The sequence below is a fragment of the Talpa occidentalis genome, unplaced genomic scaffold (assembly GCF_014898055.3).
Source record: "Talpa occidentalis isolate TD23 unplaced genomic scaffold, MPIMG_talOcc4v2.1 talOcc4.3, whole genome shotgun sequence".
In the NCBI taxonomy this organism is placed as follows: Eukaryota; Metazoa; Chordata; class Mammalia; order Eulipotyphla; family Talpidae; genus Talpa; species Talpa occidentalis.
This window is the reverse complement of record NW_023603184.1, coordinates 72388873-72405204: the sequence shown is the minus strand read 5'-3', so window position 1 is coordinate 72405204 and position 16332 is coordinate 72388873. Positions and strand designations below refer to the sequence as shown.

Genomic DNA, 16332 nt, shown 5'->3' with positions numbered 1-16332 from the left:
AGCAGCCTTCCTATATGCAAATAATCAATCTGTAGGAGAAATTAAGAAAACCATCCCATTTACAATTGAAACAAAAAAAAAATCAAATACCTAGGAATAAAATTATCAAGGAGGTTAGTGAGCTATATAAAGAAAATTATAAAACACTGTTACAAGAAATAGAAGACACAAAGAAATGGAAAGATAGCCCCTGCTCATGGATTAAAAGAATGAACATTATAAAATGGTCATCTTACCAAGAGAATTTACAAACTCAACGTAATCCCCATGAAAATCTCAATGACATTCTTCAAAGAAATAGAAAAAATATTGATGAAATTCATATGGAGCCACAAAAACCACAAATGGCCACAAATATCCTGACTAAAAAAGAAAGAGTGGAGCTATCACACTCCCAGGCTTTAAACTATACGAAAGCCATAATAATTTTAACAGTATGGTACTGGAACAACAACAAAAAAAAAGACATGCAGACCAATAAAAATGAATAGAAAGTCCAGAAATAAAGCCACACATATATGGACAATAAATCTTTGACAAAGGAGCAAAGAATATGCAATGGAACAAGGATGGTTTGTTCAATAAATGGTGCTGGGAAAACTGGACCACCACATGTAAAAGAATGAAACTAGACTACTACCTCACACCATGCACAAAAATTAATGTCAAATGGATAAAACAATTGGACATAAGACCTGAAACCATAAAATATATATAAGAAAATATAGGTAAACTATTACATGACATATATTTCAGTAACATCTTTAAAGACTCATCCCCCAAAGCAAATAAAGTCAAGGAAAAGACAAACACCTGGGATTACATCAAACTAAAAAGTTTCTGTACAGAAAAAGAGAGACTAGTCAAAACAAAGAGACATTCTACTGATTGGGAGAAAAATTTTGCACTCCATAAAACTGATAGGGGACTGAATGCAAAGATCTACAAAGACCTCACACAATTCAACAAAAACAAAGTAAGCAATCCAGTCAAAAATGGGAAGAGGAGCTAAAAAGATACTTCTCCGAAGAGGAAAAGCAAATGGTCAACAAGTATATGGAAAACTTGTTCAGCATCCCTTATAATCAGAGAAATGAAAATCAAAACCACAGTGAGATACCACCTTACACCAGTGAGAATGGCACATATTAAAAACACAGGAAACAACAAATGTTGGCGAGGATGTGAAGAAAAAGGAACTCTCCTGCATTGCTGAAGGGAATGTAAACTGGTTCAACCACTATGGAAAGCTGTGTGGAGGAGGTCCCTGAAACTACTAAAGTGGAGCTACCATATGACCCTACAATTCCACTCCTTGGAATCTACTCAAAGGACACAAAAACATTAATTCAAAAGGATATCTGTACCCCTCTGTTTACTGCAGCACTATTTACAATAGGTAAGCTATGGAAACAACCTAAATGCCCAAAAATAGATGACTGGATCAAGAAGATGTGGAATATATACACAATGGAATATTATTTAGCTATCAAAAAAAAAGATAAACTCATGCCATTTGCAGCAACATGGATGGAGCTAGACAGGATTATGCTCAGTGAAATAAGTCAGAAGGAAAAAAGAAAAATATTGGATGGTTTCACTTATAGGAGGAATACAGGGGAACTAAATAAGGGATCAGGGGAAAAAATAATAACAACAAAAATATTAACAGTAAACTATAAATCAGAGACATTCTGCAGGGAAGGAGAGGGGTCAAAATGGGAAGAAAGAGCACAAGCAGCGGTGAGCGCTGGGTTACGAAGCTGCCCGCGGCCTCTGCGGCGCAGGTTCGATCCCCGGCTGCTCCCCGGCCACCTGAGGAGGTCCCACAAGAGCTCAGCAGTGCATCTGGCTCTGGTGAATTCTCTCACCCTCCCGCGCTTCTGACTGTACCCAGTGCATGTGTAAACAGAACAAACAAACAAAACAAATAAATAAAGAAATAAACATGAAGAGCACAAGGATTATGGCGATGGTGCACAGGTGAGTTATTGGTAGGAATTCTACTGCGACTATACCTGAGAGGAGAAAGCAAAAACTGTATTACAATGAACAATGATGTAAAATATGTATAAATAAAAAAATAATATGAAAAAATTAAAAGAAGTGAGAAGGGAGCAAATTAAAAACAAAATAAAAAGAAGAAAATAATAATAAAAGCAGGAATAGTTCAAATAGAAAACTGTATGAAAAATTAATGAAACCATTAAGTAGGTGTTGTAAGACTATCAATAGAATTGATATATCTCTAGCACACTTAAAGATACTAACTGTAAGAATAAGGGGAAACTGTGAAGAATTTTATGCAAGTAAATTTGACAAGATAAATGAAATTGATACACTACCAAATCTGATCCCCCCCAAAAATGTGGAAATAACTCTATTTCTACTAAGAAATTTAATTGTAATTTAAATATCTTCCCCACAGGGCCTCCCTGGTGGCGCAGTGGTTGAGCGCTGGGCTGAGAAGCTGCCTGCAGCCTCTGCAGTGCCGATTTGATCCCCAGCCACCAGCGAGGGTCCCAATGGCGTGCAGACCTCTCCTGCTGCGCCTGCTGCTCCCCTCAGCAGTGTACTTTGTCAGTCTGCCTGTTCTGTTCCACGCTCTGTCTCTGGTGAATTAGCTCACTCTCCCATGCTTCTGACTGTACCCAGTGCTTGTATAAATAAACAAATAAATCTTTAAAACAAACAAACAAAAAAATAAATAAAAATCTTCCCCACAAAGAAACTCCAGTTCCAAATGAATTCTAGCCAATATTTAAAAAATAACATCAATCCCACACAGATTCTTTCAGAAAATAAAGGAAATAAGTCCTGTTGAGGATGGTACTACTCTATCACTACAACCCCACAAGACATTCTAAGCTAACAATAGGCCAATATTTTTAAATGAACATACATGTGCAAATCCTTAAGAAAATACTAGTATTGAATCCAGCAATATATAAAACACTGTATCATGGACAAGTGGGGTATGTTCCAGAAATGTTTAGTTTGACTTTCAAATGTGTGCCAACATAACATACTGTACCAATCAAATAAAAGGGAAAAACATCACATGATCATTTCAAAAGATGCAGAAAAAAACATTTCCCAAGATTTAATACCAATGCATGTTAAAGACTCTCAGAAAAATAGGAAGAGAACTTATTTAAACTGATGGAAGGCATGTACAAAAAAATTATAGTAAATAATGAAAGACTGAAACGTTTCCTCTAAGCATGGAAACAAAGACCATGCACTTTCATAAGTTTAACACATGGATTCTATGAATTTTACTCCCTCTTGTTGAGTTGTGAATGTATTCAACATTGGATCCTGTTTAGTGCATGCAATAAAGCAAAAAAAAGAAAGAAAAAGAAATAGAAGGCATACAATTGGAAAGAAGAATACAAGTAGAAATGAATCTTCTCTGTAGGAAATCCAAAGTCACCTACAAAACAGTACTAGGATAACTGAATTTATAAAGTTCACAGGATGCAAGTTCAATACAAAAAATATCAACTTTATTTCTAATACCTACTAGCAGTTAATAGAAAATGAAATTTAAAAATAATCTCATGTAGAAGCATTTAAAGCTTTAAATACTTAGGGATATATTTAACAAAACATGCATAATTCTTGTATAATGAAAATTATAAAGTACTGCTGAGAAAAATTAAGGAAAATCTCAGTAAATAGAAAATAACATGTTCCTGCACTAGCAGATTCAATGTTCTTTTTTAAGTAAAGATTTATTTTTATTTATTTATGCATATAAGAATTGGGGTGTAGGCCAGAGTTGCAGGGGGTGAGAATATTCAGAGACAGAGTGGGGAGCAGAACAGGCGGAATGCTAAGGGGAGGCAAGACAGCAGGCAAGACAGGAGAGGTCTGCTGTGCCATGTGTGTATTAGCTCTCTCACTGGGAATTGAACTCATGGCTCAGTGGCTGGTGATAGCTTGATTGCACTGAGACTTTAACCCCTGCACTACCAGGGAAGCCCAAGATCCAATATTTTTTTTTTAAAGTCTTAATTTTTAATTGTTAATTTTCCTCTCTGTTGCTGGTTTACATTTTTTTAAATGGCTTTATATTTATTTTTTTAAATTTTATTTTTATATTCCCCATACAATTGCAACCCCCTTATTTTTAAGCTGCAATATTCTTAAGCTGTTAATTCTCCCCAAACTGATGCACCTTCTTGAAATTCATCATTTTATTTTTATAGTGCATTTACCTTATGGTGTTTTCCTTAAGCTAAAAAAACCAAAAGAAATCCCGCAGAGTTAGAAAGAAACTCAGATGTCACACAGTTAACCTTCAAACTGAAGTTGAAGTGTCTACCTGTCCTGTGTTTATTTATCATACACTTGAAAATCTCCAGAGGAGGGAAGATGACAAACAAGCTATGTTTACACATTTTCATAAATGCTATCCATGCAAAACTGGAAAAAGAAGAGCTCTCTAAGGTTAAAAGTGATCTTATAGGAGAGGCTTCATTGGAAAAGAAAGATGAAAAACTGATGTACCTGTGGCGAGGGCTGCTGAATATATCCCTGCTGCTGGAGCACAGACGGATTTACAGGATGACCAGAGACAGAATAGCCAGTGGTAGGGACTGGCTGCCCAGTTGGCAGAGGAGGGGGAGGAGGAGGAGGAGGTGGTGGTGGAGCTGATGTCACGATATAACCAGATTGCTGTGGGGACTGAAGAACAACAGTGGACTGGAACATAGTGGCATGAGGGTCAGAGCCATCTGCAGATGGTTGGCGGGCAAGACTCATGTGACTAAACTGAGATCCAAGGTTGTCCTGCAAAAAAAGGGGAAGTCAGAAATCAGTAAGTCTTTCTTACACAGACCAAATTTAGCAAAGAAAATCGATTCATTTATTTTGAGTAGCAGATATTATGGAAAATGTCTATAACAAATATGACTTAACAAAGAACAACTAAAAGAAAATTCCAACATTAAGGCAGAAATGTTACAATGCTGTCATTACAAATAACTTATAAAATATATATAAAATGGAAATGTTTGGCATGCAGAAAAGATTTAGGGTATAACAACATTTCACATTAAAAAATAAAAAGATATTTAAATTAAGACTAAAAGGCACATTACAAACTAGAAGTGAAACTGAACATTTTCATATTATTTATTATTAATTAATATTTCCTGAAAGGACTTATGAGACACTAACTAGCAAGGCATAGTACTAACTACTCTTCACTTTAAATGCCCCCTCTTCCCTGACACTAGCCTCAGGCTCTATGCATCTCTGTATTTCCTATTACATCTATCAATCTGCATCTCTGTATTTCCTATTACATCTATCAATCTAATATATTAGCAGAACTAAATGAAAAATATAAAATCCATCCACTTCTGTCTTCTCTCTAATCTCTCAATAATAATTTGCCTATAAATTTTATTCCTCCCTACTGTTTTCTTCATAAAAACAGATGTTAAGACAAATGTAATGAAATAACAGTTTTTTACTGCTCTTGCTACTTGGTGAGCAAGCAACACTGCTCAGCCAAGATAGCATGATCATCATGCCATTTGACGTAAAAACATTTCTGAATCAACAGCATAAGGGATAAATTCTGAAAAGTTTTGATAATATCATACCAATGGTACATATTGGTAACATATGCCACCTTTAGTTGAGAGGAAAATTTAAAGTTACTTAAAAATTATAGCAATTGAGTTGTCAAAGTTGACAAGTAAGCAATTTCTATAGTATGCTGGTTTTTGCAAGGAAATTAAAGCTAAGAATAGACTGAAAAAGGAGAACTGGAATTAATGATTAAAAAACATGGTCTTATTCTTCCCAAATGGTTGGTCTGACTTACTCTACATTATGAGCCTAATTCAATGAATAGTTCCAAAAGGGAAAAATTTACCTAGCAGTTGTAGTTACAAAATAATACAGTTACAAAATAATTCAGGAGAGGTCTGCTGTGCCACATGGGGGTTAGCTCCCTGGCTGGGGATAGAACTCAGGCCATTGTGGTGATAACGGTGAGCCTTCACCTGTATGCCACCAGGAAGACCCCAGAAAGTCATTTTCTTATTCCAGCGTCTGCCAATTTTCAAAATGTTTTTGAGGCTTTTATGATATTTTGAAAAATCTTTTTAACCTTAACCTTCTCAATGTTGAAAAAAGTTCATTTTTACAGAGTAAAAGTGATGTTTAAAAAATAACTCAAAGCCAATGCTAGAAAATAAGATAGCCCCCAGTTCAAAGCAAAAAAATCCCAAATGAAACAAGTTTCTAAAATGTGTCACATGGTTTTAAGTACTAACTTGTAATTTAAAAATGTGATGGCCATAGATTGTGAAAAATAACTCTATCACTGGTAAAGTACGTAGGCTGTTAGTGAGACCCATTTTATGGGAAAGAAATTAATATTTACTGAATGCCTACAGTATGAGGCAGGTACTTTACATTGTTTCATATACTCACATCGTAGTCATGCATCTGAGCTCTCATGGAGAGGTATAACTTGGAGCACACAATGGATTAAAGGAGATACCATCACTTTACAGTCACAATTTAGCTATCCAGAGATTTTCTTTAGGAAAATACTTTAGGAGGATGTCCACTATACTTATAAGCTCCAATTCACCCACCCTAATAACTAGTACTAAGTCTCATGAATTTATGGCATTGGGAAGAAAATAGAAAATCTAAACCCAGAAGAAGAAAGCCTTGATCCCAGAAGCTCACAGACCTCAATGAGAAAGTAAGTAAAATATCTTAGGACTAGAGTAATCAACCTGAAAAGTAGTTCATTATAAAAAGCAGGAAAATATTAGGGTTTAAACAATCATTATACTAGGCAATATAACCTATTTTAAGGAAAAGAATAGCTTACTTTTAATACAGGTTAGAAATACTTTCTCTCTATATATATATGTATCTATACATACACACACACACACACACACACACACACACATATATATATATGGCTTAAAAAATAAAAAAATCTTATCAAATTAATCACATTCACAAGCATTCATCACATAGCCAGCCACAGAAACAATGCAGGAGGTGAAGAGAGATAAAGTACCACGGAGTATTGCTGGGTGGGTGAGACTGGCAGGAGCGGGGATGGGTAAGGGGCTGTAGAGTACTGAACAGGCTGTGAGGAGGACTGCAGAGGACGAACAGGCTAAAGAATAACAGGTTGACAAACATTGTTAATGTCAGAAAACAATGTTAGAAGAATTGTATAAAACAGAAAGTATACTTCTTTTTGACAAATGAAGCTTAAACTACATTTATAAAGTCATCTTGAAAACAACAAAACAATACTAAATGAAGAAACTCAAGTAAAAATTCTGAGAACATACCTGTTTAAATGTAATATATATATATAATTTAATAATTTCATAAAACATTTATTAGATTTATTGAAACACATAATTTAGACATTCTGAGTCTTATTATCTAAGCAATCCCTCTGGTTAAGGCAGAAAAAGCAAAGTTACTTATTCCTATTTCCTAGTTTAATGAAGATGCTGCTCTATTATATATATATAACACCAAATAATAAAAGAAAAACATTCATTCTTATTACCTAAACAGTAATAACTTACATAACATCTATGTCAATTACCCTCTCTATTTGATAAAGCATGGCTAGATACTCTATTGGAACCCAACTGTCTAAATTTTAGCAACCTTTAAAGAAAAATACACTGTGGGTACCATTAAGAATACCAGTCTAAAGAATCACACACACACACACACACACACACACACACACACACACACACAGAGGTTTACGCACACATATTTTTATGTAAGATAAATAATTTTTTTTGTTAACTCAAAATTTTTATTAAGAGAACATGTTAGGAGTTGAGAAACTAGTCACCTGAAATTTTTTTTTTGCTAATGAAATACTCCTTTTTAGGGGAAAAAAAATTGTTTCATGGGGCAAACACGAAACAGGTGTTTTAAAAAAAAGAAAAATGTTAAATCTTAGGGAATACAGTTGGTCTTCTATAGGCTAAAACTGGGAACTGAATTAGTTCCCCAATCTTACATAGTTTATTATAAAGGGGATAATGTATATTGATACATATTGGTTTAAAGATAGCATATTCCTCTTTATAGATGGCAATCAGACTAAGATAAGTTAACTGATCTATTAACAGTGATGTCAGCACTAAGAGAGCATTGGAAGAGTCCAGGTAACTTTACCTGATGAAAATTCTTACTTTGGTTAAAATGTAGATAAGTGAATCTTCCTCTAGGCAAAATTTCCAAAGAAAGTACTTTAAAAACGCAAAATTAATTGAGTAAGATTATCCAGGGAATAATCTAACTAAGGAGAAAATTCTTACAAGTTAATATATATTGATTAGCTGCATTTAGCACAAAATTAACACAATAGTTTCTAAAAAACAAAAAGGCTTAGATTAGTTCTGAATTCACAAGAATTAAAAACATTTAAGTTGAAAGTTCTACAGAGTAGCCAGCCATGGTTCCTCACAAACTTTCTAGGTAGAAATTAGCAAAGTTTCCTAACAAATGACAACACACGTCATACTAAAAAAAGGTGCAGTAGGGCCTCCCCAGTGGCGCAGTGGTTGAGCGCTGGGTTGCCCGCAGCCTCTGCAGCACCGGTTCGATCCCCGGCTGCTCCCTGGCCACCAAGGAGGGTCCCAAATGGCGCGCAGATCTCTCCTGCCGCCCACTGCTCCCCTCAGCAGTGTACTTCGGTCCTTCTGCCTGCTCTGCTCCCTGCTCTGGCTCTGGTGAATTCTCTCACCCTCCCACGCTTCTGACTGTACCCAGTGCTTGTATTGAAAAAAAAAAAAAAAATCTAAAAAAAAAAAAGGTGCAGTAGCTTTAGAACTTTCATGTACAAGTTATTCAAACATGTTATTAAGTCAGATAGTCATTAACACATAACTTTCTTCCAGAGAACCTGATACACATAGTAAATGTCAGATGAAATAAAAGCCTTTGTCTTCTCGGAGATAAAAGAAAGAAGAGTACTATGCACCCAGGATAAGTTAATGTCTCCTACAATGTGAAGTGGTAATAAGAAAAATGTGGGCTGATCAAAGTGAAATTATGACACTAACTTTAGACAAGAAAAGTCTTAGCATTTCCTCATCCTACTTAAATTGCATCTGGCCACAAAATAACATCCTCCTAAAAAGACTAGTTTCAAGTAATGTAGCCTACTAAAGGCTTTGGAAATCACAGCATTATTTTGGTTGCTTATATGAAATTTAATGGACAACTTATGTAGAGTATACAAAAGGTGGTTACTGAATATCTTTGCTCATCAGTTCCCTATATTTTTTATCTGATGAAGAATTACCGGAAACACCTGAGGCAATGCCAGGAAAATCAGTCATAGATTTTGATGTATACCTTAAGATTTTAAATTACAGTCCACCAAGTCTATTTCTAAACTAAGCTGCCTACACCTTCATTTAGGATTGACTATTATACTAAATAATATAAAACTATTTCTAACAGAAAATACTCCAAAATATATATCCTTAAAGAAATTGTTAAGACTTTTGAAGCAGACTAGTATTTCCATTGAATTATATGAAATGAAAATTAGCCTATAAAGCCCCTGGTGAAATTGACTACATGATAGCAAAATGAAAAGGAAACCCTTAAGGACCAAGGTGAATAAAGCCAGGGAGGATGTTTTATATATACTCCATCTTAGGTAACTGAGTATACAAATTCAAATGGGATTAGAAAGTAGACATCGGAGTCTTTGGAAATAGGAAATTTCCTCTACATATATGATTTCATTTGTATGTTCTTACAAGTGCATCAAAAACCTAAAAGTTTTCCTACTTTAGATAAACTGCTTTGCTCAGTGTTAGGAGTCTTAACTGCCAGGGGTACAAATATTTTTATGACTTCCACAATATTTGATAATTTTCTTAAACATCTCACACATTCTTCACCCCTGAAATACCAGTGATACAATTCATGAGGAAAAGTAATACATTTCTCCAGTAACAGTTTTTCACCCTTCTTTCACAAGAACTTATTTTGCATGTTCTTACTAGTAGAATATTTAGTCTTATAGGATAAAGGAGGTATAACCAATTATATACAGTTTTTGATATGTTATATAACCTTTAAAAGTAGAATGAAAGTGTTTACTGGTATCATTGTTTTTCAAAGATGAGTAACACATCTACTGGGGAAAAAGATTGATGTTAAAAATGTAAGTGAAACTCTAAATATTTAAGCAAATTCAAAATGTTATGAAGAATGCTTTTGGGAATTTTAACTTAATGTTTTTGTCTCTATCTTTTAAAGGATAGATGGGATAAAGGGTACCTTGTAGCAGTTGAGCAACCAAACTCAGTTTCTCCTAATCACTTGATTTGTTGAATCTTAAAAACAAGTAACTTTGCTCACTAATAGTAAGTGACCTTATTTTTTTAACTGCTCGTGTTCATTTCTTCCTGTTGTGAAGTGGGGATAAAATACTCATCACACAAGCTGTTGAGATACAAAATTCTTTTCTTTCCAATAAATACTCTATCTTAGTTGAAAAACCCTTGAAATTAACCTCTCTTACTAGGGTAGTGAGTGGGACATCCCTGGTGAAAAATACTAATGTTTAAGAGATACTTACTTGGACTATCCCAATTAAAATAGTGAATTTAGCCCCCCAAATGCAAAGGCAGGTGAAGTTAGCATTATGTAATCACAGAAATGTGCACCTGTGAGAAAATGTGATTAGCTGCTTGTTGTTGAGGTGGTGGGGGTGGCAGAGGTGGTTGTGGAGGTCCAGGCACTTGGGTTCTAACTGGTTGTTGAGTCATAGGAGGATTATACACAACTGGACTCCCATCTGGGTTTATGAAGGGTTGACCTGAAAAATCAAAAAAAAAAAAAAAAAATTACAAGAAAGATTGAAAATAGGTCTACTGACAATTTACAAGGTGTTTACAATTCTTATTCACAATTCCAAAAGCTTCAAGTTTTTGAAAACCAAAAGATTTTCTTAGCTTGGAAGTAAAGTCTTAGCTAACATGAGGCTATTCGTAGTGCTTTTTTTCTCACTTAGGAATTAAGTATTCAAAAGTTTTGTGACAGTGTTTTCCTACATGGATGCTGTTCTAGAACCTACTTATTTTATAGTCATAGATTTTCTGAAAAACTGTATTTTAAAACTCATCTTGCTCAAGGAATTCAGTTACAGGACTGTGGTCCTATAATGCTATAATATTGATACATTTCAGTTTAAGAACAAATGCTTGACTTTGGAACAAAGAAAAAATTAATTTTTAAACAATAAAAAAAAAAAGGGGGGCCTCCCCGGTGGCGCAGTGGTTGAGTGCTGGGTTGCGAAGCTGCCGGCGACCTCTGCGGTGCCGGTTCGATCCCCGGCTGCTCCCCGGCCACCAGAGGAGGGTCCCACATGGCGCGCAGTCCTCTCCTGCTGCCCGCTGCTCCCCTCAGCAGTGTGCGTCGGTCTTTCTGCCTGCTCTGCTCCCTGCTCTGGCTCTGGTGAATTCTCTCACCCTCCCGCGCTTCTGACTGTACCCAGTGCATGTATAAACAAATAAATAAATAAATAAAACATGCCTCTATTAAAAAAAAAAACAAAACATTTAAAAAAAATAAAAATGAAAAAAAAGACTTATTTATGCATACAAGAGCTGGGGTGCGGGCCAGAGGTGCAGGGGGTAACAGGATTCACCAGAGAAAGAGGGGGGAGCAGAACAGGTGGACTGACTGAAATACACTGCTGAGGGGAGCAGCGGGCGAGACAGGAGAGGTCTGCTGTGCCATGTGGGTTACCGCCCTGGCAAGGGATCAAATTTGTGCTACAGTAGCTGCGGGTTGCTTCATAGTGCTAACGCTTAACCCCTTGCACTACCAGGGAGGCCCCCACAATGGAAAAATTAATAAGCAGTTTCTATTAGGTGGTGCAAATATCTAATTTATAGGCCACAGTCTATGTATTTAATAAAATTAAAATTGGATAAAAATTTAAGTGGTTGACAGCTGCAAATTTCAAATTATGGGTTTAAGAGCTATGTCCTTGTAACTCCTTATAACTCCATGTCCTTAGAAGTTGTCAAAACAACAAAAAAATAAATTCTGTTCAATTCTAATGAGCATTATTCAAAGGTTACAAATAGAACTAGAGAAACTCAGTATTAATTTTGAGTCTCGTTCTTACTACTTACTAATAACTACGATGAGGGAGATGGTATTTTAAGTAGCTAAGTAAAATAAAGTATTATTTTCTCTACACATACATTCTAAACAATTTTTCCTTATAAAAAGTATTATTTTTATTTTGGGGAAATAACCAACAAATAGAGATCATAAAAATATAAAACACCCATAATCTCAATAATCCATAAATCTCCCCAAATGTTAACATTCTGGGTACCTTCCTCCAGATTTTTTTTTAATGTACATATAGATAGATTCAAAATAAAGATCATGCAAAATAAACCACAGATGATAACATCCATTTAGAATGGGAAGAATACAGAAGTCAATGTGACAAAATATGAATGAATAAAAGTTTCTTAAATTGCTTTCAAAACATCATTTCTTTCAGGGTTAATTTTATTTTCATTTTTGAAAAAACTATGACATATAATAAAATGATATTTGGGAGAGTAGAATGCATTGTTGCACTGCTATCAAGTGGGGAAAGACCTCTAAAATCAAAATTTTTTTAAAGATTTATTTTATTTATACAAGAACTGGGGTACAGGCCAGATGCGCAGGAGGGTGAGAGGATTCACCAGAGACAGAGAGGGGAACAGAACAGGTAGAATGACGAAATACACTGCTGAGGGGAGCAGCAGGCGAGACAGGAGAGGTCTACTCGCCATGTGGGTTGCTCCAAGGCCGCGGGGATCGAACCGGCACTGCAGAGGCTGCGGACAGCTTCACAGCGTTGCGCTCAACCGCCTGCGCCACCAAGGAGGCCCCAAAATCAAACTTTATCAGTATCCTAGTAACTTATGTGATGTGTATAGGTAACTGAAAACAAGTCATGCTGTTTATTTCTTGATTGCGAAATGATATTTAAGTAAAAAAAGCAGAGAAGATTTGGGTAAAAATACTTTATAAAGCAGCTTTAGAACTGCCAGAAAAAAAGCTGGATGTGCATTGAAATGCTGGATGTGCTGAACATTTTTGAAATGTTCTCAAAAAGCAAACAGATCATTTTGGATAATACATTTAAACTAAGAAATCAATTCATTTGCATTTCCTACTCATTTGAATCTTTCATGTTACCAAAAACATACTATGTGATTTGAAAGAAAACAGGAAATAGTAAAATAATAAATCATGTTATATTCTGGTTCAGAAAAACATGGAGTTTAGTAATAGAAAAGACCTGAGAGATGACTGCTTCTAAGCAAAAGCTAAATCTGAAGAGTTAATTATTTATGGTAATTCAATTCTTATAATAGAAAAAAAAAATTCAACACTTGAAGTTTAAAAAAGAGATGCAAGTGAAACCTGAAGGTAGTGAGCTTCAAACAATGATTTTCTCTATGAAAAACAAAGAAAAGGCTCAGGAACACTCAGATACTCTTACCTGTATTTATCTTATTACCCAGCCACTACACCATCAGCTAAGTCTGTGAATACTTATGGAGGTTATCAAATGATTTAAGATTGTTTTCATTATCTTACCAAATGATTAGGCAATGTTACACCAAGACTACTTGTGATCTTCTAAAACATTATAGTTTTTCTGGTTATTTTTGCCAATATACATAATCAAATGTATGATGTTTAGAGTTTTATAATCTCTCTGAAGTCAGTCTTCTTATTTGTAAATGAGAATTTTTGTCTAACAGGGTTAATGTATTTAAGGCACTTAACACAGTATATGACATAGTTAATTGCTAAGTGTAATTATTATTGAATTGCAAAGAATATGTGTTGTCAATGCTAAATGACAATTATATACATTTTTTTTAGATGCACGAGTTATCCTTTACCTTTTACTCAGAAAACAATTATTGTATTCAGAAGAGCATTTTCAATAGGTTTGTTCTACTTCATTATACAATAAATGAAAGTTGTATACTTTCTCCTTCTTCAGGAAATGCATACTATTTTTTTCAGGATAAAACTGTTTAATCAATAAAGTTCCTTCAAATCTGGTTGTCTCATTTCTAGGAAATGAACTGTTTTATAATTATAGTTAGGCCATTATTTGACCTAAAAGATGATGTCACAAGGGAAAAATTACTTTCTGCTATAAATGTCTTTTTAACATTTTTAAAATCTTTTTATTAAAGTTCCAATTAACCACAAAAAATACAAAGCTGACAACACATACACAGTACAGACAATACATCTAATAAACATTTTTAAACTTCCAAATAATCCCTAATATCTCAATGGAAACAAACAGCTTTTTCTAGATACCAACCTGTTTGTGGGTTGATCAGAATACTGCCAGGTGGTATGCCTGCCGCTTCCAAGGGAAGCAAAAAGAAGCTAGTGCTAGGAGATGCGACTTGCCCATTTAGGCCACCATCAAAGGAAAGAGAACTATGAGTGCTGACTGTTGGATAGACGACAGGTGCGCCATGAGAAGACTGGCTGAGAGCTGTACCTGGGAGAGGCTGCTGGATGTGAGAAAGAGAGCCCGTAGATGACCCTACACTACCAGAAGACTCTGAACCTAGGGGAGGAGTAATGAAAAATATGGATTTTTTAAACCTCATATAAAAACGCATGTTTTAAGTACGTAACAATAAAACTCATATTGCATAACATGCAATTACCACAAAAAGCATCAAGCTGTTTTTGATTTACCATATAATTAATTTTGCTTCCCTTCCCCATATGAACAAGTTTAACACAGCAAATTGATCACATAAGTGTTAAAAGAAGTCACAGCCAAAGCATGCAACTTATACAAATTTATAATAACTCCAGCCAGAGACATTCACAAAAAGCACATTACTCACATCCCCCAAAAGACAAACTTTATACGTTTTACCTTTTAGATTAATACCTAGAAATATACAGATTAAAACCTTCCCCCCAGGAAAAAGAAATTAGCACAGCAAGATGTCTGATAACTCTAATATCAGAAACCCCTTATCTATAAGAACATAGAAAGATTGAGCAGTATAGGAAATAACAAATATAATAAATTCTCTATCAAGTTTCAGTGCAGAATTTCATTTCAGTTCATAATCATACTATCTTCTGATTTGTAATGTCAACTTTCAATTTATCAAGGGACAAAGATAGCATGAAAAAATATTCCATGTACTTACATTAGTATCAGCTTAAATTTTTGTCACTTTATTTAATAAACTTGGTAATTTAAACTGCTTTCATGTCTGTAATCTATCTCATTTTCTATTAAATAAAGTCTGAAAATGTCACTTTCAATATATTTGTTAAAGTACAAAATGAGAAAATGAAAGAAAATAAGATTTTTAATACTGTATATAATTAGTTAGGCTTCGTTGTAATAGAGTTTGCTCTGGGACTGAAAATTAATCCTCTATGAATGAAATAAATATGTGACACTACAGCCTGCTTTCTAAAAGCAACTTCTATTTTAAGTGGTGCCAAGCAGTACTACTGACAAAAACTATATAAAAATAATTTTTCTTAATAAAAGAAGAGTTAAATAATATTTCTTCTCATCTCTGCAGATAATGAAGGTTACAGATAGTACATGTTCTTAAAACATTTTCATTTGGCCAGTGTGTCTAAAATAACTCTCATGACACGAGTAGTTTTTCTGTTACAAAGACTAAGTGGCCATTTTATAAATAAATACATCCTTGGTACATGTGCAGAGGTCTTATATTCATAATATTAACCTATCTTCAACAATATATTATTATATACACTAAGATATTTTTAACACCCACATAAGTTAAAAAGTTAACAAGTACAATTTATAAGCTTTAACAATTTCAAGCACTGACTACAACCAGGAATTAAAAAATAAGAGGTCACCTTCAAATATATACCTCTCTTTTCAACTGTTTTCTGTAGAATAGCACATATCTATAGCAAGACAGAGAGTAATTTCTGCTGACTTCCATGCTTATTTGGGGGTAAAAATGAAAATCTATAAGGATCTTAAAAGAAATGTGAGCTTCTTTAGTACTGAAGACAGTAAAAGTGAAAAGAAGTGTTATGAGTCTATGTACTCTAAAAGCAAAGAAGTTAGAATGTTATTGATCTTTCTACTCTCTCATTCATAATAATTACACTGAATATTTTTCTTTAGTCTTAAAATTTCTCAGAAACTTCTCAGCAATTTTATTCATTGTTTGGCAAATAAGACTTTGTCATGAAAACTGCAACCAG

The 16332-nt window shown here is 34.5% G+C and overlaps 1 protein-coding gene across 5 annotated transcripts in view; it reads right to left on the bottom strand.

Moving 5' to 3' along the window:
* Positions 1-16332, bottom strand: part of R3HDM1 (R3H domain containing 1) — a 102823-nt gene that overhangs the window by 50231 nt on the left and 36260 nt on the right. For 3 of the 5 annotated variants that reach the window (XM_037523280.1, XM_037523275.1, XM_037523277.1), the window contains 3 exons: positions 14420-14674; positions 10719-10870; positions 4516-4797 (listed from right to left, as the gene is read on the bottom strand). In XM_037523280.1, coding sequence (XP_037379177.1) covers positions 4516-4797; positions 10719-10870; positions 14420-14674 — 689 coding nt within the window. Of the gene's footprint in view, positions 1-4515; positions 4798-7066; positions 7169-10718; positions 10871-14419; positions 14675-16332 lie in introns of all 5 variants that reach the window. The other 2 variants (XM_037523279.1, XM_037523276.1) reach the window with 2 other exon arrangements.